The sequence below is a fragment of the Gadus morhua genome, chromosome 20, assembly GCF_902167405.1.
Source record: "Gadus morhua chromosome 20, gadMor3.0, whole genome shotgun sequence".
NCBI lineage: Eukaryota > Metazoa > Chordata > Actinopteri > Gadiformes > Gadidae > Gadus > Gadus morhua.
In genome coordinates this window covers 5278333-5301828 of record NC_044067.1, presented here as the reverse complement: position 1 = coordinate 5301828, position 23496 = coordinate 5278333, and the positions used below count along the sequence as shown (strand labels likewise).

General features: G+C 45.8%; 2 protein-coding genes and 1 long non-coding RNA gene across 12 annotated transcripts; 2 read left to right on the top strand and 1 right to left on the bottom strand.

Annotated features, from left to right (window-relative positions):
- The first annotated feature begins 1535 nt into the window (after positions 1 to 1535).
- Positions 1536 to 3612, top strand: LOC115533246 (uncharacterized). The gene is made up of 3 exons (XR_003974161.1): positions 1536 to 1718; positions 3228 to 3383; positions 3490 to 3612. It is a non-coding gene; the product is annotated as an uncharacterized LOC115533246 (long non-coding RNA).
- Positions 2055 to 5194, bottom strand: rabl3 (RAB, member of RAS oncogene family-like 3). 5 transcript variants are annotated; one of them, XR_003974160.1, is made up of 9 exons: positions 5065 to 5194; positions 4746 to 4837; positions 4337 to 4466; positions 4046 to 4175; positions 3760 to 3913; positions 3458 to 3610; positions 3258 to 3329; positions 2956 to 2994; positions 2559 to 2853 (listed from the first exon to the last, which is right to left on the bottom strand). XR_003974160.1 is itself a non-coding variant. In XM_030343649.1 (8 exons), exons 1-8 carry the CDS (start codon positions 5108 to 5110, stop codon positions 2797 to 2799), a joined length of 720 nt encoding a protein of 239 aa, XP_030199509.1. In that variant the 5' UTR covers positions 5111 to 5194; the 3' UTR covers positions 2055 to 2796. The 5 variants fall into 5 exon arrangements, 4 of the variants coding, with proteins under 4 accessions (XP_030199509.1, XP_030199510.1, XP_030199511.1 ...); XM_030343649.1 differs by lacking the exon at positions 3458 to 3610 and having other exon boundaries at positions 2055 to 2853; XM_030343650.1 differs by lacking the exon at positions 3458 to 3610 and having other exon boundaries at positions 2055 to 2853; positions 3760 to 3910.
- gtf2e1 (general transcription factor IIE, polypeptide 1, alpha) lies at positions 5167 to 23089 on the top strand. 6 transcript variants are annotated; one of them, XM_030343648.1, is made up of 6 exons: positions 5167 to 5395; positions 5803 to 6189; positions 6732 to 6889; positions 17664 to 17865; positions 19747 to 19979; positions 22132 to 23089. In XM_030343648.1, the coding sequence occupies exons 2-6, from the start codon at positions 5900 to 5902 to the stop codon at positions 22647 to 22649; spliced, it is 1401 nt and encodes a 466-aa protein (XP_030199508.1). In that variant the 5' UTR covers positions 5167 to 5395; positions 5803 to 5899; the 3' UTR covers positions 22650 to 23089. The 6 variants fall into 6 exon arrangements, with proteins under 6 accessions (XP_030199508.1, XP_030199503.1, XP_030199506.1 ...); XM_030343643.1 differs by having other exon boundaries at positions 5661 to 6189; XM_030343646.1 differs by having other exon boundaries at positions 5167 to 5490.
- Positions 23090 to 23496: the final 407 nt, after the last annotated feature.

The following is a 23496-nucleotide window of genomic DNA, read 5'->3' as shown; positions in this document are numbered from 1 at the left end:
CCCATGGGCTGCATCAAAGGTCAAGCATTGTGGTGCACCAAAGTAGCAATAACTATTGTGGACGAAGCCACGGCGGGAAAATAAAAACATTTGTCTTTAGCGAGGACGCCATCGTGTGTTCAACGATGCAGTTGTGGAAACCCGACATTATTTTGCCAAGCTCAGTTCTGGGCCCCGTTTCCCGAAAGCGTCGTTAGCCTAAGTGGATCGTGAAGTGCGTCGAAAGGGCATCGTAGAGTTTTCACCGCGTTTCCCAAAAGCATCGTTGGTCACGAACGTCTTGAAAACGCTCGTAGCTAACGAGTACTCCAGGGGTGCTCGTAGGTACTCGTAGGACGCTAAGAGCATCGTCAGCTATAGCCTCAGTGGCGTCACCATCGGACATTCCGTATATTGGATGCGTTTTATTAAAACGCATTGCGCCTTTATGTTCTTAGTTTGGTAATTAATAAAGATTATTAATTAATTTATTAATAAAGATGTTAAAATGGCCAAAATAAAACGGGACAGTCCAGAAAATGTTTGCGCAGGCAGGGCACTCAAAATGTGTGAGAGAAAGTGGGGGGATTTGTGCAGACTTACATAGGCTACTCATAAAACGTAGCATAAAATAATGTAAAAAAAAAAAAAATTAAACAAATTAAAAAAAATAACGAAATTAAAGAAATTAAAAGAAATAAAAAAAAATATAAAAAACAAGCAAAGAAGCAGGCAAAAGGCTGGGATATTGTGGGGATTGGTCAAGTTGACGGGAATGTTTAGTGACATGAGGGAGGGTGGAGGGGGTTAAAAAAAAGTCTCAATCACTATTCGACGCGCATGAAAACCAGCCGCGTAGTTATGAGGGAGGCCGTCCTCACACCGATCTTCCTCATCGTCATCGTCCTCAACGTCCTCCGGTTCAAGCAATGCCACCCCAGCCTTAGCTGCAATGTTGTGCAACATAGCCGTCACACATATCACGGCGCATGACTTGGCCGGCGAAAACTGACTTGTGAAGGCATCTAAAGCGCAACTTCCACCTCCCGATCGTGCGCTCAACGATGCACCGGGCCAGACGGTGGGCTTCGTTGTATTCCTCATCATGGACGTCTCCCGGGTTATTCACAGGTGTGAAGAGGAATTATTTCAGGGGGGGAAATGCCGTGAAACGCACAGTGCATTCAGGATTAGGACTGATATATGTCGGTTTAAGCCTAATCAATTGTGTTTTAATGTCTTTAGCATTCATATAATTGCAGTCTATTTTTTTTGTAGGCTACTCTGCTGTTGTCCTTGATGGGGATATATTTTAACCCTTTTTAACACAATTTTCCTGCGACATTCCTGCGTCTCCCCCTCCTACGGAGCCCATTTCAGCACCGTGTCAGTAGACAGTTACAATCCTACGACGTCGTGAGTGCAGCGGATGCGCGTTCACGTTAAGAGGAGTTTCGGGAAACGCTCCAAAGAAATTGACGATGGATCGCAAGATCCATCGGGAGAATGATCGTACGAGCGAAGATCCATCGTTATCGGGAAACGGGGCCCTGGAGCGCGTTAAGTGTTTCAAACGTGTTGACATTATAATATTTCAAAATGAGTAACCGTACAGTATCTCACAGTATCACGTTAATTGTTATCGTTTCCGTATTGGCCAGCAAGGAGTCAATCAGCTGACCCTAATCAGCGGAGAGTTTCAGTGGAAGCCGGGTTCAAGCGAGAATACTCGGGTACAGGTATGGTGCATTATCATATTGTGTGCGTTCATGATATTAACTCAGGCATACAACAATGATTTGCTTGAATATCGCTATTGATCAAAGGCCAGTTTGGTCGTTTCAGCCTTGTTTGTTTATCCGTGGGCTACTGCTATGTCAAGCTGCCGTTGGCCAATTGTTGCTTTAAGTAAATAACTAACTGTCAGCTGTCAGCACCATGGAGCTCAGCACTGGTTCGACACTGTAATTGTCTTGAATGCGCATTTATCTGCTTCTGCGCCTTTGGACGCGCAGACGTCCGCGCGCCAAAACATCCAACATTTAGAATAAACTTCTCACAGACCCCACTCAGCGTCATGGTGTAACATTAATCTTTAATGCAAAAAGTATCACTTCATTTCGAGGTTAAATGTGACACAGCCCATGTGTATCCACAAGTCTTCATGAAGATCCCATCCTTTATGCAGTGGATTAAGAGGGTGATGAAAAAAGGGACTAGGTCATCCACCTTAACCTTTTGAACAGTATCCCTGCATTTCTTTTTAATTATTGCTAGCGTGTAAATTCAATTGTTCATTGACTTGCTTTTCATTTTACCCCTTTTACTGTGGATTTGACGACCCCAAGTGTCCACGTTTTCATGAGTAACTGCTCCTTTACACTAGGCACCCTAGGTTAGAAATAGCAGTACAGTATAACTGGACAGCCTAAAACGACCACTGCTGATTGGTCTACATTGGTAACAATATACTGTGACTACTATGACCTGGCTACTTCATGAGGTCTCTGAGGCCTTGTGTTGGTGACCCCTGTGTGGAAACACCTTTGAGTCATCATACATTGGTGATATAAACACAATCAAATTAGACAATCTTTATTGAAAACATCAGTCATTAACTTGCTATTCATTTTACCAACTATGAACTCTATACACCATTGTGATAGTTTCAGTTATATATTTACAAGCAATGGAGTTTGGACACCAGTTTGTGGTTGCACATTCATGTGTTCTGGTGGACCAAGCTAAACCTTTCAACTTTCACCGCTAGACGAAAACCCCCTGAACAGTCTGCCGGGAGGCTGTAGAAGTGCCATGTCAGTCATAGTGCAGGCTTTTAAAGTTAAAACGTTTCCGGTCTGTAAAACCTGCCATCTGCAAAAAAAAACAAAGAGATCATAAAAAGATTAGTCCATAATGTATCATTTTATTGGATATGTTGTGCAGAAGGAAGTTGAGGGCATTAACCAAACGTACCTGACTCGGGTCTCTTGTAAAGTATCTCTTCTCAACCACCTGGTAAAGAGTAAGTTAATAGTCATTAACTTAGTGTTGAGCCACAGTCTACAACATTTGACACAATGTAGAATGAATGTGAAAGTAAAGTAAACAGTATTGGTCCATCTTATGAAAGCCATAGAGCTGGTCACAGTAGTGTACAAACGGAATGATAAAAATATGGGTTTGATCAAAGATTTAGCATTTATTACCAATTACCTGATTTTAATGCGACAACCTTAATTTTTCAGTAGCAGGATGAATAAGGGAGGAACTCTCACCTTGTCGAAGAACCGGCTTAGCTTGACAGCGTTGGACGTGCCAGCAGCAAGGTACCGCGGGTTGGTGCAGTCCTGAGAGAGGAGAAGATCTCACTTTAGGGTGAACTACAAACTACAATGGAACTAGTAAGTCACAATCCCCCAGAAAATTGTATTTCTATGCTATGTTATAAACCTTAACCCTAAATGTAATTACTTACTTTTCCATTTGTACTTTATGTTCCAATCCAAGGGACCTTTTGGAGCTGAGTCAATGTGTCAATGTTCCCTTTCTACCCAACAATCATTGCTGTAAAATCCAGAAAACCTCTGTTCCAGTCCCACTTTAGGACTCTCATCTACCCATTATCAAGCTGTAAGTTAAAAACATTACTCAAAACTCAAAGCAATGACGTATGGGTGTATTCACACTCGGAATCACCAAAAAGTGATGAACAGAAGACAATGAAGTGAACCAACAGCTGTAGCAGCCCTCTTGTTTCAGGTCATGAGGGTGACCTACCAGGTTGATCTCTTCTGCGTTGAAGTCCTCAGACAAGAAGGCGGTCCGGTTCAAGACGTCGCTGCGCTTGTTCTCCGGGATCTGGTCAAACTTGGTGCCGATCAGCAGCAGAGGCACTGGGTTCTCAGCAAACTGCTCGCGGTCATAATCACTGCTGATGTTGGTGGGAGTGCACAGGAATCAAAGTTTAAGTATCTGCTGTTTTTTGAAGTACTGTACTGTCTGTTGCTCTGAACCTTAGCCCAGCTATGCACTGGTACTTTATCTTCGGTTTAATTTGTGTTACCCGTTAGAGACGATGACCCCTGTAGGTGAGGAGTCCTTGTTAAGGGCCTCCAGTGACCATCGGTAGAGGTTCTGGGAGGATTTCTTGTTGGTCAAGTCGTGTACTAAAATAATACCTGAGGGAAAACATACTAAAGCCTTTATATAGTGCTAGGAAGAAATCATGAAATTGGATATTATACAGATTTTTATTATTATTCTCCTTAGTAGTACGAATGTCACTAGCATGAATTATATTTTGATCAGTGATATATATTTTTAATAACACATTAATAACGGACATTTCCTTTACCATTAACTGAATTGTAGAAGACTGCTCGGGTGCTCTTGATACTGCTAACACAGCCCACCGAGCCTCCCACATCCCAAAGCTCAATGTAGTAGGTTTTCTCTTCTGGGGTCCCCTCTTTGTAGTCATGAATCTGGAAACGAATAGAAAAGGTCTCCACTACGTATGCATAACTGTTTGTACTCAGTGAGAAGGCAATTGTAAGGCATATAGATGTATTATACATTTTCATCAACAACCGAGACAGCTGTGTCACACAGTTCGTGGATCTGTTAGGTTACGTTGATAACGCCACTCGGAAATCGACAATTAACTGAGAGTTTACGGGCAATACGCGTTTGCAAACTCGTCTTGGGATGTCAGGCTTGTAATCTACAGTATATTGGTATCACTGACATTAGCCAAGTCTTACCCGAACGTCCAGGGAGCAGCCTACAGTCCAGGACGGGTTTCCTAAAACCTGGTTCTGACATAGGAGATGAACCAGTGAAGATTTCCCACAACCTGCAACAGAGATACGTTTGTTAACTGCCGAACAACGAGATAGAAGGCAATTACAAATTGCACGAACGAGAATGACATGTTGTCAACATGGTATTGATGCTAATGCTTGCTAGAAACTGGACATTGCACCCATCAACTATCCCGACATCTCAAACACATAGTCAAACTAAGGCGTATTTGCCATCGCAATCATCGCCAAAACCTTATAAGAGCTTAAAAATACTAACCCGAGTCACCCAACACTAATACTTTGACTCGATCAAGAGATGCCATGTTTGACAATCATGGATGTATAAAGTGAAACACCAGCTCCCGGAAGAGCCCCCGATAATCCCGCCTTCCAAATATAAGCCTTAGATTCCATTGGTTCTAAACAACTACTTCCGTAGAGGCGGGTCCAGTACACTCTTCTCCGGTTGGTCGTTGAAGCTCAAAGTGACACGGTAGCCAATCGCAAACGAGAACCTCTTTTGTTTACGCCGGTTATTTCCTGGTTTACTTCCAGCCGCACCAGCCAGTAGCATCACGTTGTTAGCCACATGAGTCCCCATGTCCACGGTATGTGCGGTCCTCTACTCATTTATCAACATAACGGAACATGTTCCGCTTTTATAAACTTACCAGCTTTACTCCCTGATCATCTGAGCTACTCGGTGGGTCTACCAGATCACTTTTATGGCTCATTGACGTCATTTAGCAAGTTAGCACGATGCATTTCTTGAGGTAACGTTTTAGCATCGTTATTGTTATGTTCCAATCGTCCCAGTGACTAAATAACGTTTGTTGCTTGTGACAATATCGTGGTCCCTGTTTTGTGTTTCAGAGGTGTGATCTACATGATGCATGATCAGGATTTCTGCTCACTATTGAATCTCTAAAGAGTTCTCCCACATGGATTCCTCGTGCAGATAAACATCATTCCAATCCTTGTCAGATCTTAATTAATCCTTTCTAACTATCGGTAGGTCACAGTTTGATCCCATATATACTGACCAGGAAAGGTCCACACAGCCACAGTACCACTTATCAACAGCAGATAGTCGGGCCGCCACAGAGTAGAAGATGACTGAACCAGAGTTATTGACCGAAGTCCCCGCGGCTCTGAAGCGCCTGGCCAAGCAGGTGGTGCGGGGTTTCTACGGGATGGATCATGCACTCGCCTTGGACGTCCTGATCCGCAACCCCTGTGTGCGGGAGGAGGACATGCTGGAGCTGCTCAAGTTCGACCGCAAGCAGCTGCGCTCGGTGCTCAACACGTTGAAGGGCGACAAGTTTGTCAAGTGCAGAATGAGGGTGGAGACGGCCCCGGACGGCAAAACAACGCGCCACAACTACTATTTCATCAACTACAGGTTTTATTTTTTGTACCATGAAAGAGGCATGCATTCTCATAACTAAACTGTTGTTGTGATGTCCCTGCTTTTAATATCGTTAACCATACGATACTATCTCCTTCCATCTACTATCTCCACAATTGGTTCCCAACCCTTGGCTTTAGGTGTACCACTAAATTGACATCAAGACCTTTTGCCAGACCACCTCCTAGGCAAACGATTATAAATGGTTAATAATACATGCAATAGCTGAATAAATGGTGTCTGTCTGTCTGCCTGTCTGTCTGTCTGTCTGTATAAGCCATCATACTTTATTTATGGAACAATAATATAATATATTTATATATTTTTTTTCTATTATGCGTGTCTTTTTCAAGAATAAAATCCCACGCACCCCATGAAAAACACTGATCTAGAGTTTCTACATTTATCACGCCTCAGAGGATGTGGGAATCCCTCAGGTTTCCCATCCTCAAACACTTTCGGCTGTAGTCCCCTTTCGGGGCTGACTGTAATCGGCATAGCATCAACCGTTCTACTGCTCATCTATTTCCTTCCAGACTGCTGGTCAACGTGGTCAAGTACAAGTTGGACCACATCCGGCGCCGCATCGAGACGGACGAACGGGACTCCACCAACCGCGCCTCCTTCCGCTGCCCCTGCTGCTTCTCCGTCTTCACGGACCTGGAGGCCAACCAGCTGTTTGACCCCATGACAGGTAAACAAGGGCCGTGTGGCGGCGGCTAGCGTGGGGCTTAGGGCCGCGAATAGCTGGGTTTGATCCCCGTATCCACAGTGGTTCCTGGAGACATCCTGGAGGAACCTGCAGCCTATTGGCCTTTTTCTGAATTCATTGTGGGAATGATGAAAGCATCTGGTTAACTACTCTATAGTAACAACGGGGTTGGAAGGGGCGTAGGGAATGGCGTACTGCAATTCTCTTAACTGATTGATAGTCGCTTGGTTCACGCCATAACCTTTGCACAAAATGTATCTTTCCCATTACTTGTGCTCACTTCAAAACATCATGAATGACTTCACTGACTTAAGTCCCATCAATTTTATGATGCCTGCATCATTACATTTAGAATGTTATATTTAGCATGTGCGGAATATGTATTGAAATTCCTTTCATTTCAAACGTAAAATGCATACAGTAACCACTTGCACTGTAATTGATGTATAGCACATATATTACGCAACTTACCCGCAACTTGCTGTGATTATTGAGGAGTCATGAAGGAAATCAAAACTGCCCACTGGCCTGCTGTCCTCCTTCCTTCCCATCATTTGTGTCACATCAGGCTTCTTACCACTAGATGGCAGTCAGTGCTCAAGATTAATGTCAGCACGTACACAGACTTAACCCGTGGCAGCTAAAACACGCATGACTGGCACAAACATCTGTGCTAGGTGCAGGTCATGTTTATGGGAATAGCTTTCGCTACAATCACAGTTGTCTCTTGTCCACTCACCTCCATGTCATGTCGAGACCCTTTTAAATGATTAATGGCAAGAATAGTTCATAAAAAGTTAAAAGCTGCTCCAAGATTTCAGAGTAGTAAAGAGAGAGCAGAGAAGAGGAAGATTCTGAAAAACACAACCCCCCCCCCCCCCCCCCCCCCCCCCCCCCCCCTCTCCTCTGTGTCTCCACCACGGGAAAGTGTTGCATGCACTCAACTATAATGGAACTATGATTGATTTCCTGACCCAATCAGGAAACCGATGCCCTGATTGATCGAAAATTAGCTGGGAGTAGTGACAGAGGCAGGACAGATATTAAAACAGAGCATTTCACTCGTTTATCGCTGAATAATGGCTGTGGCGTTACTTAATTTACACATACTTGCTTATAGCATACTTAAAAAGCTGCAATCACTACTTTTTCATAAGGTGCATGAAGAAATTAAGTTGAGCCACTGTGTGGTTCTCTGTGGGGGTCTTGGCAATTCAGCACAGTTAGAAGTTTGCCCTGGGCTATTCATTTCTATATTTTGCTGCCAGTGAAACCTGTTCATAACCCGATCCACCCCGCAACCACACCTGATAACCATTTCAATAAGAATACACCGGGCAGCAGTAGTATGAGCACAGAGCAGGTGCTAGGCATCCCCTCTATGCCCTGAGTCATTCCCTGCCATGTATAATTCATTCTGCCTGAGGTTCACTCCTCTTTCGCCTCCTCTCCTTCTCCCCCGGACTTCGTCCGTCCTCCCACATCAACAACAGCCGAGGCCAGCTGTAACAGGCAGAGGTTCTGCCTGGGCTGCCCAGGTGCTGTTGCAAACGTGATGGACTATGGGAATGTACCGTGATGAACTGCAAATAATACATAAGCTCTGAGGTATAGTGCACTGGTGAGGCAGCACACAAACACCTTCATGCATCTATGTATGCGGCGCCGATGGGCCGTGTCTGTTTGAGCTTGCGCTGCGGTCGACGCTGCTGCTTGGCAGTGGGCTGCCTGGTATTGGTTTTTTAAATAAGAGATGGTTCACCTCAGTGAGTCCAGCCTGATTTAGACATAGGTTAGATGAGAAGAATTCTAAACGCAGCAATTTTCACAATTAATTTCTACACTTATACGCTAATTGTAGCGTATAAGTCAACATACGCTACAATCAATCTGACCATTAATTGTGGGTTACGTCAGTGAAGATCAATGCAGTCAAAACGGTCTACGTCATCATATATTTATTTTGGTGTTGTATCCATTCTCGTGACGGTGATTGATATATTTAGCCGCCACTTGCCTGCGTGCGAAACCCAATGGTGCCTAAGCCCGTTCGGCGTGACTCACTCTCTTGACAGAAGATCTTTTTGTGAGACAGACCTGGGCAGTTCATCCCCACCGGGCTCAAGGTTTGCGTCAGTCTGTTTGCGGAGGGCTTAGTCACGTCACCACGGCCTGCTGGCTCCGAGCGGCTGTATCCAGGGCATGATGTGACGCACGACCGTCCCGGAAGCCGGGGGCGTCCAGCGAGGCTGCACTTGATCCGGAGATCACCTCCTTGCTTCTGAACACTTTCTTCTTATGGTCCGTTTGAACTAACGTTCGAAGGTCCTGCACCGACAAACGCCACCACCCAACTATAGCATTTCGGCAGAAGTTGGCCGACACTGATTCGACATGTACACCAACAAGAAGCATTCATACGCAACGACACTAACGAGTACGGCACCCTGGCCCGATTGGCCCTATGTGGTGGCTTTTCGGGCCAGTGTGCAAGCCCCATAACATATGCTCTCTTTTCTCCACGCTTTGTGAAAGGCGATTACCAAAGGTTTGTTTGATTGTTTACCTGCATTGCGACCGGGGGGTAATATTCCAAATCGCAAAATATGTGTCGGCCAACAAAGTGCACCTGGTCTGTTGATCACCCCCCCCCTCCTGCATACGCTTGGCAGGAAACTAAATATTAACGGCGAGGGTGGCTGGCGTTGATATCCACAGTAACGGAGTAATGAGCCGCGCGATGAGTCATTCTGAAGCTGCATGCAGACTGGGGGGGGGGGGGGGGGGGGGGGGAGCGAGGGCGCCGTCGGCCATCAGAGGGCCCGTTGACCAGCTCAATTACGCCGGCAACTGGGAGACCCGAGTCAACACGGGTCAAAGCTGTGCCCTACCTTCGTTTTGCCGCGTTCGGCGTCTCTCTTTGTCCCTCCTGTTGGTTTTAAAGGTGACATATTATACCACCAGGTGTGAGTGTGATTAGCCGTTACACGCCGTTTTTAAGACCTGCCTCTTCTGACATCACAAGTCCACCTAGATGTGTGACGGATAGACGAGCAACGTTTGCTCTAGTCCACTGGGGAGGCTGGTAGACTGATCTATCCGTCACACATCTAGGTGGATACGCCCACTTGTGATGTCAGAAGAGGCAGATTATCAAGTCGGCTTGTAACGGCTAATCACACTCACACCTGGTGGTTTAATATGGGACCCTTAATATCCTCTGCCTGCCCTTCACTCGCTCCTCTGCTTTAATCCCCAGAGTCATTCTGGTTGATTCGCTCGGCCCTAGGGATGCACCGAAATGAAAATTCTTGGCCGAAACCGAAACCGAATATACTGAAATCATCCCTACTCGGTTAGGTGCATTTCTCTCCACCTCGTTCCTTGGTCTCCCTCTCTTGTTTACCGCTCACATTCTTGCCCTGTCTTCAGAGGTGTTGGCACCTGTCCAGCCTGCACTGCTGCAGAGTAGACTTCACACAACAAGCTGCCGGCTATCTGTTACAGATTCAGGGCACATAGCACACAGACATAAACCAACTCCAACTCTTGGGTGTTGAACCTGTGGTTTACCTTTTTCATTGGTTTATTTATTTTTTCCATCCCCGAAACAAAAGTCAGGTGTTCGTTTTGTCGCGGTAAAGCCATAGAACTATTTGTTGGTTTTGCAGGTGAGTCTTGTCTGGGATCAGACATGGTTTTCTGAGCAACACTGGGAAAAATAGCCTTCCTGTAGCCTTTTGGTGTCCCTAGTGCCTCATTTAAATTTGCATTTCTTTACTGGGATTCTGAACCTGAATAAACTTACAATAAATCTTTACTAAATATAATAATTGTTTATCCCTGTTCCAGCAGCGAAGCATCATTAAATAAAGAAATGGCCTTCATACAATCAAGGTACTTTGATTGTATTTTTTAGAGGCTGTTCAAATTCAATTCAATTATTTTTGTACAGCCCTTAATCACCATTACAGTCTCAAAGGGCTCAATAGGCCAAATATTTATGACACCCCCCTGACCCAAGCCTTCAAATCCTAGGATGTTTAGTAGTAAAAATCACAGTGCCTCTGTGTATGTTATCGCTGCTAATAATTAAAATCAGCAAAAGAGGAAGCCACGTTTTTAAACAGACTAAACAGATTATGAGGCATCGGAGGAAGTGGTATCATTATTGCTCCATGTTTTGTTGGGATTGCCTTTTGCTATCCCTCTGATGCTTATCTTGCCTCCCCATAGCTTTAGACCGGGTGCTCTGGATTTCTTCTGTCAAGGTGATGCGCCATGTTTGTCCTCGTCCACAAACTCGTGCCGGCTTCAGCTGTTGCTAGGATACCAAGTGTCAGGAATCAGTACTAGTAGAGACATGGGGGGGGGGGGGGGGGTATGCAAATCTCATTGATAACATTAACAAAAGGTAAAGGTAAAGCCTTTCAAAGTGCTCACCGAACGGACGCCCATCTACACACCACTTTACCGTGATTTCTCTCGGGCACCTTATGTGGTCCACATGGTTTCTGCTCCTTCAATGGATTTATTAGGTATATCATTTTTGTTTTCATTTAATCATTAATCATTTCTTGATTATCCATGCAATTTTGGATATTACACGTCTCAAAAAGTGTGTTTCACTTCACCCGTCTCATCCGTCTGTTTTCATCTGTATCAGTGGCGGTAATGATGTTGCATGCATTCCTAATCATCCAAGCTAGTGAAGTTTACTTTAGAGAAAGAAGATTGTAATGTAAAACCAGCTGGAGGTTTGCATGAATGAATAATAATGCTATGGTTGCCCATTGTGGCGTTCTGTTAGTTCCTAGTATAAAGAACCGTCAGAAAATCACAAGGTTGCAACACTGGGTGAATTCTCCTCATCTTCCCAGGGCTTCCATAGTCTCAGTACTGGGGATTGGGGCTGTAACTTGCCTTAGACTGGCTCAAATGCTTCCGCTCCTCCAGCCTTCAAACTCTCTTCAGATTTAGGTGAACAAATCCGGTATGTACCGCAACACCTCCTCCTTCAAAGGTTTACCTTCTCAAGGTTGTGTTGGGAGGGGGATGGAGCTAGGGTTTCCTAGCTAGTCATATACTTAAAGATATTCATCGTTACAAGTAGGTGAGAAGTATCTTCAAATTGTGAAAACAGTTCTAGCAGGTGTCGATAATGGGTAGGCAGGTTCAGCCTGCAGCAGAAAGATTGAACAAATGGAACAGTATATCTCTGGTCATTGTAGCTTTCTGTTGGCCTGTACTCAACTGTAATGACCAAGGCTTCTTAATGCAAGCCTTGGCAGCGCCACAGTTGTGAAGGTATCGATGCTGCCAAAACAAATGACTTCACGCAGTTCCGTTGCGCATGCACACGCACGCACTCCACACTATTGAGTGAGCACTATTGATTGTTTTTTTGTTTTTGTTTTACGTCAATTAGGTTAGTGTCTGTGTAATTTGGAAGAGTGTAGCTCACCAAGGCTAAGCTTTGGGGAGATTTCCAGGCCTTCTGTGATGTTGTTTCCAGTACATACCAGTCTTTGATTTGTGCTTGTTTTCAAAGCATCAAAGCCTTGGACATCCTTTTACTAGGTAGTTTGCTGCAAACTTCAGATGGAGGGCAAGAATTGAAATGGAGAACGTCAAGCAGCACAACATTTGAGTAAATTTCCTTTTTTTAATAAACTGATTGATTCCACTACACAAACTACTGTCTCTCAGAGACACACACACACACACACACACACACACACACACACACACACACACACACACACACACACACACACACACACACACACACACACACACACACACACACACACACACACACACACTAAGTGAACGGCCCACCATATTTGGTAATCTTGCACCAGGTCATGTGAATTAGTAGGCATAAATCCATCACTTCGGGACAGACATTGCTAACCGATGTAGCTGCATAAGAGAACAGCAAACTCATCCTAGTAAGGACAATGGAAGAAAAGCTAAATAATTTTGTGACTGTATAAAAAACACAGGGCACAGTGCAGCTCAAAGTGACGCTATCAATAAGAGCCCAAAGAAATGTGTAAAATCGAATTGCAGGTGGCCCACAATTACAAATGCGGAGACACCTTACGTTCAGCACAATGGGCAAACTAGGAAGGTGTTTTCCCGCTGTGCAATTCATATCCATCACTCAGTGTAGCGCTAGTCATGACCGGGGATCCAATGGACAATCGAGTAGCGGTAGACTATAGCGAAAGAGCTTCACTGATTCACAGGGCTGCCCAGCCTCTCTGATGAGAGCTGAGCACTAATTGCAATGTGCTGTGTTGTGTCATCTCCTCTCCACGACAAAAGCCAGTAGCAAAAGGTAACAACACTGGATGTCTCCATCCGTCTGCCCTCTTTCATTTTGTGGTCGCCCATGAGTGGTGGTCTGGGCTTGTTAAAGGCAGAGGAAATACAAGTGATGCGCCAGCTCTGTTATCTTTCATCCCTCCCTGTCGCTCTTCCACCTCCCTTGCACACGAACAGTGCCTTAACTTCCCCCAGGCCAGCAAGTATAGACAGTCACCCCAGTGTCTTTAACCGGACACCCCCTCCGGAAGCAGGTATGGGCTTTTGCTTTGCATTCATTGTCTTCTTTAGTATTCTTTCTTCTTTTCCAGCTTTTTCTTTTCCTTCTTTCCCACAGGGCTGTAGCCCCCCACGTCCCGTGGTTGGCTGCCGTTGGGCCCCAGGTAGAGCGCCTTCACCGCGGACGCTGAAGGAGCTCTACCTGGGGCCCAACGGCTCCCTCACTGCTCAGCAACACCTCCCTGGATGAGCTCGCTCGTACCATTTCCACGCCGCAGGGCTTGAGAGGCGGCAAGCCGATTGGCCGCTCATCGTCTTCAGCGTAAGACCCGGTTTCAGGCGCTGTCCCTTGTTTTTATAGTCGGAAGAAGGCGGGAGGACATTTTGAGGGCCGTAAGCGGCGCCGTGTGTGTTCGGGAGACATAATGAACAAAGCTTCAGGTGGCTGTGTGTGTGTGCTGGCACGCCGTACGGTTCTTGTTATGCAACCCCCTCTTTTTTTGCAATGTTCAAAGGTTTTGGGATTAATATAAAGATGACCCGGAGCAACATGTTCCTATTTGACGTGCAATTGTTTTGGGTTATTTTGTAAGAGGAGCGTGTATCTGTGTGTTGCCTCACCCATGCTTGGTTGTGTGGGTCCTGGAGCTTGGGAAAGTAAAGTCCCAAGTAAAGTTTTTTACTGGCTTCTACTGTCATGAATATTTGGCCTGCTAAGCCCTTTGAGACTGTAATGGTGATTAAGGGGGCTATACAAATAAAATTGAATTGAATTGAATTCAGCGTAATGTTTGTCCTGGATTTGGGGATTTTCCAAGTCCTAGTTTTTCAATCCGACTAGTTTGATCTTGCATTCTTTATGCTGCAGTCAGATTTGTTTGATAATTTCATAAATGTATCTAGATATGATGAATCCTTTGAACAAAGGCTTGTCGATTCCCCGCGTTGCCACAAAGGCCTTTGTTTGATGGGTAACAAGACACTCTGAACTGCATGATTAAACTCGCAGCAATGAAAACAAATTGCCGTCAAAATGCTTTGGCTTTTAAACTGGAAGCCAATCTAGAACGTTTTGCTCAATTGCCTGTTGTTGGGCGGCAGTCTTTTTTCTCGGCAGGATGAGTGTTCGCAGATCCTCGATCCATTTCGCAAAGTGAATTCAGTGGCTCACGGTGCTATAATGTGTGTTCTGATAATGTGTGTGTGTGTGTTTGCTTGTGTGTGTGTGTGTGTGTTTGATTGTATGTGTGCACGTGTGCAAAATTGCAGCCTTCATGCCCAGAGACGTCCTCATTGACAGGCAAAATAACCGCATTTATCTCGCTTTTTTCTCTGTTGCTCTCTCTCTCTCACGCTGTCAGATCACCTCTTAGTCCCAGCCGCCTGTCACAAAGACAACAGCACCAGACAGCCCGGCCACCTGACTCGACTGATGTGTTAATTGTTGCTCACAGGCTGCCTTGGCGCTGACCGCCTGCCAGTGCAGCCTTTGCATTCCACTGCATTTCAAGTATCTTAGGAAACAAAGACCAGTCGGTTTGTCTCTGCTGCTGCAAGCATAGTAGTGGTGGATCTTTTCTGGGCAGAGTGCCGACTGCAGAGCTGCTGTTTGTTGAAGGATACAGACGCACGCGTTGTGATAAACTACTGTCATACGTTGTATCTTCACATCATGTTATGGCAGGTGTCCCAGCTCAGGTAGTATGTGTTTCCCGAGGAGCATATGGTTCTTCATCCGGGAGAGGTTTCTAGAAGGATTCTATACGTCACCAGACTTTATGACCATAATTCATTGAGATTTGTGACTGTTTTTGCAGCAAATAATCGTTTATTATGTGCGCCTATCCCTGCAGTTTCTTTTCCTCTCTCTCTCACTCTCCAAACTTGCGTGCACACACTATGACGCGCCGCGCAGACACAAACCCAAACCCGTGCGCGCACACAAACCCACACACACCCACTGATTGCACCCACACACTGACTGCACACATCCTATGGCCCTGCTTGTAGGAGTCCAGGTAGGTGTGTGGTTGTGGGCAAGGTGTAGAGATGGAAAGAAACCCATACATGATGGCCATCTTGTGCTGATTGGGAATCAGCACTCTGTAATCATACATTTCTTTCTACGAAGAAAATTATTTCTGCCGTTTTTCAATAATAATCTACATCTATCAGTTGATAGATGTAGTTCATGAAGATGTGAGTAATTAATTTCCTGTTACTAATTGGATTTTACTTGGTAAATAAGAAGTTGATAGATGTAGGCAGATTTGTTGATAGTTATGGTTGATGGATGTGGTTGATTTGGATACAATTCCATTCAAAAAGCTTTATGGTACGACCATTGTTGTGAACAGTATTACTGATGCATTATTGATCTTTATTTTTTATACCTGATGGAAGTATGTTTTCTTTCCCTACGAGTTTTCTACTTTGTTAATGCATAATAATTAAAAAATATTTAAAAATGTATATCTTTTTTTTTTATATATATATACATTGGTAGTCAAGGCGGAGCCCTATTGTTGTTAAGGCGGCCGCCTTAACCATACAGTGCTGAGGGAAACACTGGTTATGTTGATACTAAATGCTAATAGCTCAGGGTTATCCAACCCCTCTTTATGCACACTGTTTTGGTCCGTACATGTTGGCTGCCCCTCGTAAGCAGATGGTTTCAGTCCAAACTGACCAGAATGGTTTTCTCTGTGAATAGTGCCACCCTGCATAATTTACGAGTGATGTCCATGCAATCCCCAGTTGCTCTAGCTCTCTCGTTCTCTCTCGCACTCCCCCTCGCTCTCTCGTTCTCTCTCGCTCTCCCCCTCGCTCTCTCGTTCTCTCTCCCTCTCTCATTCTCTCTCTTCCTCTCTAATTCTCTCTCGCTCTCTCGTTCTCTCTCTTGCTCTCTCTCTCTGGTTCCCACGTCTTTGTCTCTTGCTCTTCCCTCTCTTTCTGTCCTCCATCGTTTCTTTCTTCTTTTATCACCTCCGTGAACTCCTACCTGGGTGTATCCAGAGGTATTGGCCCACTCCTGTCCTTTTCCCTTCAGATCTGGTTGTGCTACTGCATGCCCAACAGCATGTCTTGTCTTCCCCTCCATTTCCTCCCCCTCCCTTAGTCAACCTGCACTAGCACTTGATGTCATGCCTTTCTGTGTGACCGTTTTGGACAGTTCCTTCCTCTTCCACTAATACGCACCAGCTGCAAAACCTACTGAATTGGCCGCTTTACTTACTTGTCATTAGTATTATGGGATATCAAAGAAACCTCCTATCTTCTTTCAGGTGCAAAAGATTGAATCGATAGATTGAATCGATAGTCTAGTCTCATAATCGATAGAGTTTTCATTCTTTTTTTTATAAATCATATCGAAATGTAAAACGCAAAAATGGGATTCCATAGTTGCATGTCTGCATTGATCTCTTCTTTAAAAAAGCTGTTTATAGTCTATCATGCCACCGGTGTCGATTCAAAGCAGGAGTGCCCATTCTGCTCTTTCATCTTTGCAGTTTTGCAGTGAGGTTTGGTCAGATGAATATAATGACATCCATGAATAGGGTGGAATGCAAAACCGTACGATTTTCTTCTCAGCCCAGTGAATGCTGGATCTATTTTGTATTTTTTGGGCCAATTGAAACAGTTTCTGAATGTAAACCTCTCTCTGTCCCTCTCTCTCTGACCATGTCTCTCTCTGTCCCTCTCTGTCTGAGTCTGTGTGTTTCTGTCTCTGTCTCTTTCTCTGTCTCTCTCACTGTCTGACTAACTCCTTCTGTGTCCCTCTCTGTCTCTTTTGGTCTCTCTCTGACTCTCTCTCTCTATCTGTTTCTCTCTCTCGGTTTCTCTCCCTCTCTGTTTCTGTCTGTCTGTCTGTCTGTCTGTCTGTCTGTCTGTCTGTCTGTCTGTCTGTCTGTCTGTCTGTCTGTCTGTCTGTCTGTCTCTTTTGGTCTCTCTCTCTCTGTTTCTCTCTCTCTCTCTCTCTCTCTCGGTTTCTCTCTCTCTCTCGGTTTCTCTCTCTCTCTCTCTCTCTCTCTCGGTTTCTCTCTCTCACTGTCTCTTTTGTTCTCTCTCTCTGACTCTTGACTCTCCCTCTCTCTCGGTTTCTCTCTCTCTGACTCTTGACTCTTGCCCTCTCCCTGTCTCGTTTTGTCTCGTTTTGTCTCTGTCTCTGACTCTCTGTCTGTGTCTCCCTTCTCGGCTCCTTCAGGGACCTTCCACTGCACCTTCTGCCAGACGGAGGTGGAGGAGGACGAGTCGGCCGTGCCCAAGAAGGACGCCCGGACGCAGGTGGCCCGCTTCAACGAGCAGATCGAGCCCATCTACGTGCTGTTGCGCGAGACGGAGAACGTAAACCTGTCCCAAGACCTGCTGGAGCCCGAGCCCTCGGAGATCCCCGCCCTCAAGCAGAGGTGAGAGAGGGAGGGAGGACGGGAGGGAGGGAGAGAGAGGGAGATGTGTTCATTTATTTCTGTGTGTGTGTGTGTGGTGAATGACTTCCTGTATTGTGCAATCATCCAATCAAAGTGGAAAGGGTCCACTTGCAGCTAATGGGAGATCCACTTGAAGGAACAGGGGTTCACCCTGGAAAGTCAATTCACACCTGGTTTATCTTCTTTAATTGCATTGCAGGGCTGAGATTGTGTTCGTGCCAAGCAGTTAATTACACAACTGTCTGTGTTCACGCAGGCCGTGTACAGGGAATGGATATCGGGGTCTTGCAAAACTTCTATTTTTAGAGTAGCTTAACATCGACTTCAAATGATCCCCTTTCTACGAGTAACTTTCTATGAATTGCTTGCGAGAAAACTAAAGGGATTTCTTTGTAGCAAAGTCTAAATCAGCAGTTGTCCTAACCGCCTTGCAATGTGCAGATTTAATTCCTGGTGGTTCGATGCAGGATCCTTCATGAGAATATCTAGCCCTTAATATATTTGCATACGTTTGACATGAGCTCCGAGGTAGAAGCCCTGCACTTAATTCTCGGTCCTGCATGTTTAACCATGATTTAATAACGGATCACAGTTAAACATGAGCCGTTCCTTTTTGGAATCGGCTCCGTTTTCTCAGAGCCTTAATCCCTCTCCTCGCATTAATCTTGAGCTCAGGAGGCCGAGCGGGTTGGCTGGTGACCGCAAGGTTGCTAGTTCGATCCCCGGCTCCTCTTAGCTCCTAGAGCAGTCATACTCAAGTAGCGTCCCGCGGGCCTTTTGTGGCCCGCGGGGTGTCTATTAATGGCCCTCGAGCTGTTTTGAAAAGTTTTTTTAATTATTAAAAAAAAAAAAAAAAAAAATCGTGCTGGGCGCTCTTATTTTGAAACCGCGCGCCGCGATCTCAATACGAGGCTGGGGGTTGCAACGATAAACAGATAGCACTCCAGCCCACAGACCGCTCCAGCCCTCCCAAACTCGAGGCAGACAGTCCATCTCAGCAGCAGTCAAGGCCGATTTAGGGTCGTTTTAGACGCAGAGACGTAAGCACGTAATTTACACAAGGGACTTGTTTTAGACAAGTTTTGATTTACGGTTCCTGTAAGGTTCCTTAAGGATTGCGCGTGTTGCAAGGGGATTCTCCGCCAGAACAGTAGGGAGAGCAATGAACGAATCTGTGGGCGTGGAAGTGGAAATCGCTGGCTTGTTTATATTTATAATTATCATAATTCGTTCTTGTGTTTTCTTCTTCTCCTTCTTCAAAATTCTTCATTCGCTTCTGTCACGGCCTTTTAAAAATGGCGCTATTATGCTGTAAAACCGGAAATGTGAGACTCCTGAAAGGATGTGGTTAGCTGGCCAATCACAGTCTTTGCGAGCTGCGTAGAGCCATAGTGTTTCAGTCGCATAGTCAGGAATTTTGGCCGACGCACTTAAGCACGTAAGGGGGGATATTTTACCGCGCAAGGGGGGGTTATGTATCTTACGTGCTTACGTGTTACGTCTAAAACAGAGCATATATCGTCCTCAGTCACACGTATACCGACCGGCCCCTTGAGTGACTGAAAACATTTTTTGTGGCCCCTCATCATTTCTACTTGAGTACCCCTGTCCTAGAGTGTCGAGGTGTCCCTGAGCAAGGCACCCTAACCCTAACTGTTCCCGACGATTTGTGTGAATGTGTGCATGGATGGGTGTATAATTTGTATAAATGCGCTATATAAATGCACTCCATTTACTCTATATTTGTCTCCCAGCCCTCTGTTTCTTCCCGCTGGCCCGACCAGTGACGACCGACCTATCTACTCCGACCTTAACCCCTTTTGACCCTCTCTCCCCCCCCCCCCCCCCCCCCCCGTCCAGCCGCGACCGCGCCGCCGCGCTCCTGGGCGCCTCGGGGCCCCAGCGCGAGGCCTGGACCAGCAAGGGCCCGTCGTACGGCGACATGTACACCCAGAACGTGGTCATCAGCATGGAGGAGCAGGAGGACCAGCGCCGGCAGGCCAGCGAGGGCAAGCCCGTCAAGGAGAGGCCCGTGTGGCTGACCCAGAGCACCGTGCAGGGAGCCTACAGCGAGCCGGACGCCGCCAAGAACCGTGAGCCACGCTTCCTGTCTTTTTGTTGGTCTTTGGTTCGTTTCTTGAACTGCGGAGTCAAAGTCGGCTTTATCGTCAATTCCAAAAATACGCGCGAGACAAGACATTGCGTTTGTCTCTGACACAGAAAAGGATCAAATTCTGTCAAATTAAATAAGTAATATTTACAATCAATTAATTCTAAATAGTGCAAACTAATTCTGAATAGTGTAAAGGTAGGCAAAAACAAAACGGTACAATAAATTCAGGGGCAAAGGGGAGGGGGTTTGGAGTTTGATTGCAGGCTGTGACCTCATGGAAATGTCCCAGTGATGCGTCAGGGCATTTCCAGCCTTGTATTATGAACTCCAAAGGAGATTGACTTGATTTGGATATTGAGACAAAGTGGTTATGTGTTGCACAGGGAAACAGGATGAAAGATTTCTGGGTAATTAATAACTTGATTACTTACTTTTCGCAAAGCCTAACAAGGACCCACATGCAAGCTTATCCCAGAACCCCCCATACCTTTTTTTATAAACGCGATACACCAATATTGGGCCAATAGCCCAGGTAATGCTCGATATCGCAACTAGATATCCCTCTCAGTGCGATTACTGGATTCCTTCTGTATATGTACTTCACATAATTCGAAAAGGAAAGATATGTGTTGGGTTTCTCATCAAAATGATAATTTTGTTATGGTTAGCCGCCCCTTTGGGATACGTTGTGCCACCGGTTGCCAAACAATGCGTCGGGGTCAGGGGTCAAGCGGGTTATCATCCACCCCCTCTAGAGCCTACAGCTACACATCGTGTTTCTTTACCTAGGGGCAGGCCCGCATCGGGCCAGGCCAGACTCCCCACGAGTCGTAATTGTCAAATTGAAGCAATCAGAGACTTGATTAGTCCTTGGCTCGGCAAGGATTTTGCTCATTAATAAAACCCTGCCTTGGGAAATGGCTTTGAATTATGCCCTTCCGAGAGGCCTGCGTCAGGGCGGTGGGCGTCTGTTTTCGTAACGACCTGGGAGACCTTTCAGAATCCGGAAATGGAGATGTTATCGGAGGGAGGCCTGCTTTTAAATGAGGTTTTAACAGTCTGTCACACACGGAGGTTCTGCTCTGCGAGCACCACATTTGGCAGAGTTTGGGGGTTTGCGAAGCAGAAGGCCTATGATTGTTTATTTTTGCACGACATGCTAGAAAGAGATTCTCTAAGAAACAGTCGCTGGGATAATATGCATCGAAAAATATTTCAGCCCAACATGTCTACATTTTAAGGAATTTGTGTTTTTATATTTCTAGCCCAATATGTTTATTGTAGAAACAATTCTGTTTTATTTTTCTAACCCAGTATGTCAATATTACAGACCATAAGTTTTCTATAATTCTAGCCCAATATGTCTATATTATAGAACATTAATGTTTTTTATGTATTAAGATTGAACCCGCGGATGTATCAAAAATATTAAGCCATGAATTTCATTAAAAGGCATTAGAAAGACCTAAATATAATTTCATAGGTCTAAATTATTTTCTTTTTGAAAGTCCTGAGAGGAAACCAATGAACCTCAAATATGTATATATATTTGAGGTGAAATAGATATTAATTTCCCTCCAGCAGCATGCACCAGCTGTGTTGACCACTGCCCTGGCGTGATACTAACGCGTGCAGGATACTTCTAGAGTGAGAGAGGCTGCACCCCTAAGATAAAGTGACAGAAGTAGAAAAACAAACGCACCATTCAAATAAATGTGTGCACTTATTTAACATCCAGGTCGAGGACTGTCATATGCTTATAAGCCGTTGTGCCGTGAAATCTGTATTAAACAGTTTTCTACTTGTTACCCAGATGGCATTAAGAAGTCTTAAATTAACTTGGAAAACTGCACACACACACTAATTAAAAAGTTTCAAGAAACTTGTATTGCCCCCACCAACACAAAGTCACATTGAAACATGCGTGTGTGTGTGTGTGTGTGTGTGTTATTGGCCATTATAACAACAATGTAGTCTAAATGTTAATGTTAAGCTCTTATCAGTTCGACAGTAGTTAGAAGCTACCAATGGGGCAGGTTGATGGTGCCCAGGTGCATCGTGGTCCCACGCTAAGTGAAACCATTATGCTCGCCATGCATTTCTACATAACCGATAAACCTTTCCTCCTACAGCCGGAGAAATCGCAGGCAGCCAGGACGGCGCCGGGGCCCACGGATTGGACCAATCGGACGAGAACGAGGAAGTGATGCGCGCCCTCCTCATCCACGAGAAGCGGGGCGCGGCCGGCGCCGGCGGAGGCGGAGCGTCCAGCGGGGCGAGCGCCGCGGCCGCCGCCCGCACCCTGGCCACCGCCGGCGGCAGCGACTCGGACAGTGACACCAGCGAGTCGGACGACGACAAGCCCGCGGCCCCTCCCCTCGTGGCGGCGGCGGCGGCGGCGGCTCGACGTGCCGGCGGTGGCGGCGGCGGCGGCGGGGGGGCGTCCAAGAGGCAGCACCAGGAGATGGACGACGACGACGACGACGAGTTCGAGGAGGTGGGCGACGAGCCCACGGTGATGGTGGGCGGGAAGTCGTTCTCCTACCGGGAGGTCAGCCAGCGGCCCCAGCTGGTGGAGCAGATGAGCGCGCAGGAGAAGGAGGCCTACATCGAGATGGGGCAGAACCTCTTCCAGGACATGTACTTCTGAGGAAGACGCACAAACGCTCGCTCACGCGCACGCGCACAAACGGCTGCGTAAGAGGATGGGCTTGGGGCGGGACGGGAGAGGCGTAGCGATCGGGTTTCGTTGCCTGCCTTCCTCTAGGTCGTCCATGCTTTAAGTATTGTGTCCCCGGAGTATTCCCTCAAGTCGACACTCTCGACTTGGAGGACTTGACTTGGGAATCGGCAGGCTGCCTTTTTTTTTTTTACTGAGTGCCAATTTATACTTTTGGTTTGTTTTCGTGGGGCTTCTGGTATTTGTACATGCTTCGGTCCCCGGCTTGAATCTCAAGCCTGAGTACCACAATATGGTCCCGACGTTTTTTTAGAAGCCTTCCAAAATCTGAAGTGTAATTGCTGAAGATATGCAGAATCATGATGGTTATGTTTGACTTGAGCAGATGAATAAACAAGATGGGGAACAGATGTTTGTGTGTGGGTTCCTATGTGTGCATTTTATGAGAACTCAAATTACATTCTACTGGATAAATCGGCATTGCTTTCTAAATAAATATATAAGAACACTGTATGCAATACCATCTTACAATGTGCACAATTTCCTCCACAATTTACATCTACTTATGAACCACAGGTAGGATTTCAAGGTTCAGCCAAAGTTCTTCCCTGTATTTGCAGTAAACTATTCCTAACAAAAAATAATAATCTGGTAACTGCTGAAGACCTCTGGCCTGTGGGGGAACTACATCTGTACTTGAAGTTTCCCCATCTGATACAAACTTGCCTCTCAAGGGGGGAAAGTAAGGGGGAATGATTAAAGGTGCAGCATTTGGAAGAGATCCAATCTTGCCCTGATCCATTCTAATCTCTTCCCC

What these genes read in the sequence shown, in the direction of transcription:
- rabl3 (XM_030343649.1), bottom strand. Translation starts at nt 5,110, where the DNA reads ATGGCATCTCTTGATCGAGTCAAAGTATTAGTGTTGGGTGACTCGG. An exon ending in GCTGCTCCCTGGACGTTCGG is followed by an intron (nt 4,467 to 4,745) that starts GTAAGACTTGGC and finishes ATTCGTTTCCAG; the next exon opens with ATTCATGACTACAAAGAGGG. An exon ending in TAAGCCGGTTCTTCGACAAG is followed by an intron (nt 2,995 to 3,257) that starts GTGAGAGTTCCT and finishes ACTCTTTACCAG; the next exon opens with GTGGTTGAGAAGAGATACTT.
- gtf2e1 (XM_030343648.1), top strand. Translation starts at nt 5,900, where the DNA reads ATGACTGAACCAGAGTTATTGACCGAAGTCCCCGCGGCTCTGAAGCGC. An exon ending in GCTGTTTGACCCCATGACAG is followed by an intron (nt 6,890 to 17,663) that starts GTAAACAAGGGC and finishes CGGCTCCTTCAG; the next exon opens with GGACCTTCCACTGCACCTTC. An exon ending in ATCCCCGCCCTCAAGCAGAG is followed by an intron (nt 17,866 to 19,746) that starts GTGAGAGAGGGA and finishes CCCCCCGTCCAG; the next exon opens with CCGCGACCGCGCCGCCGCGC.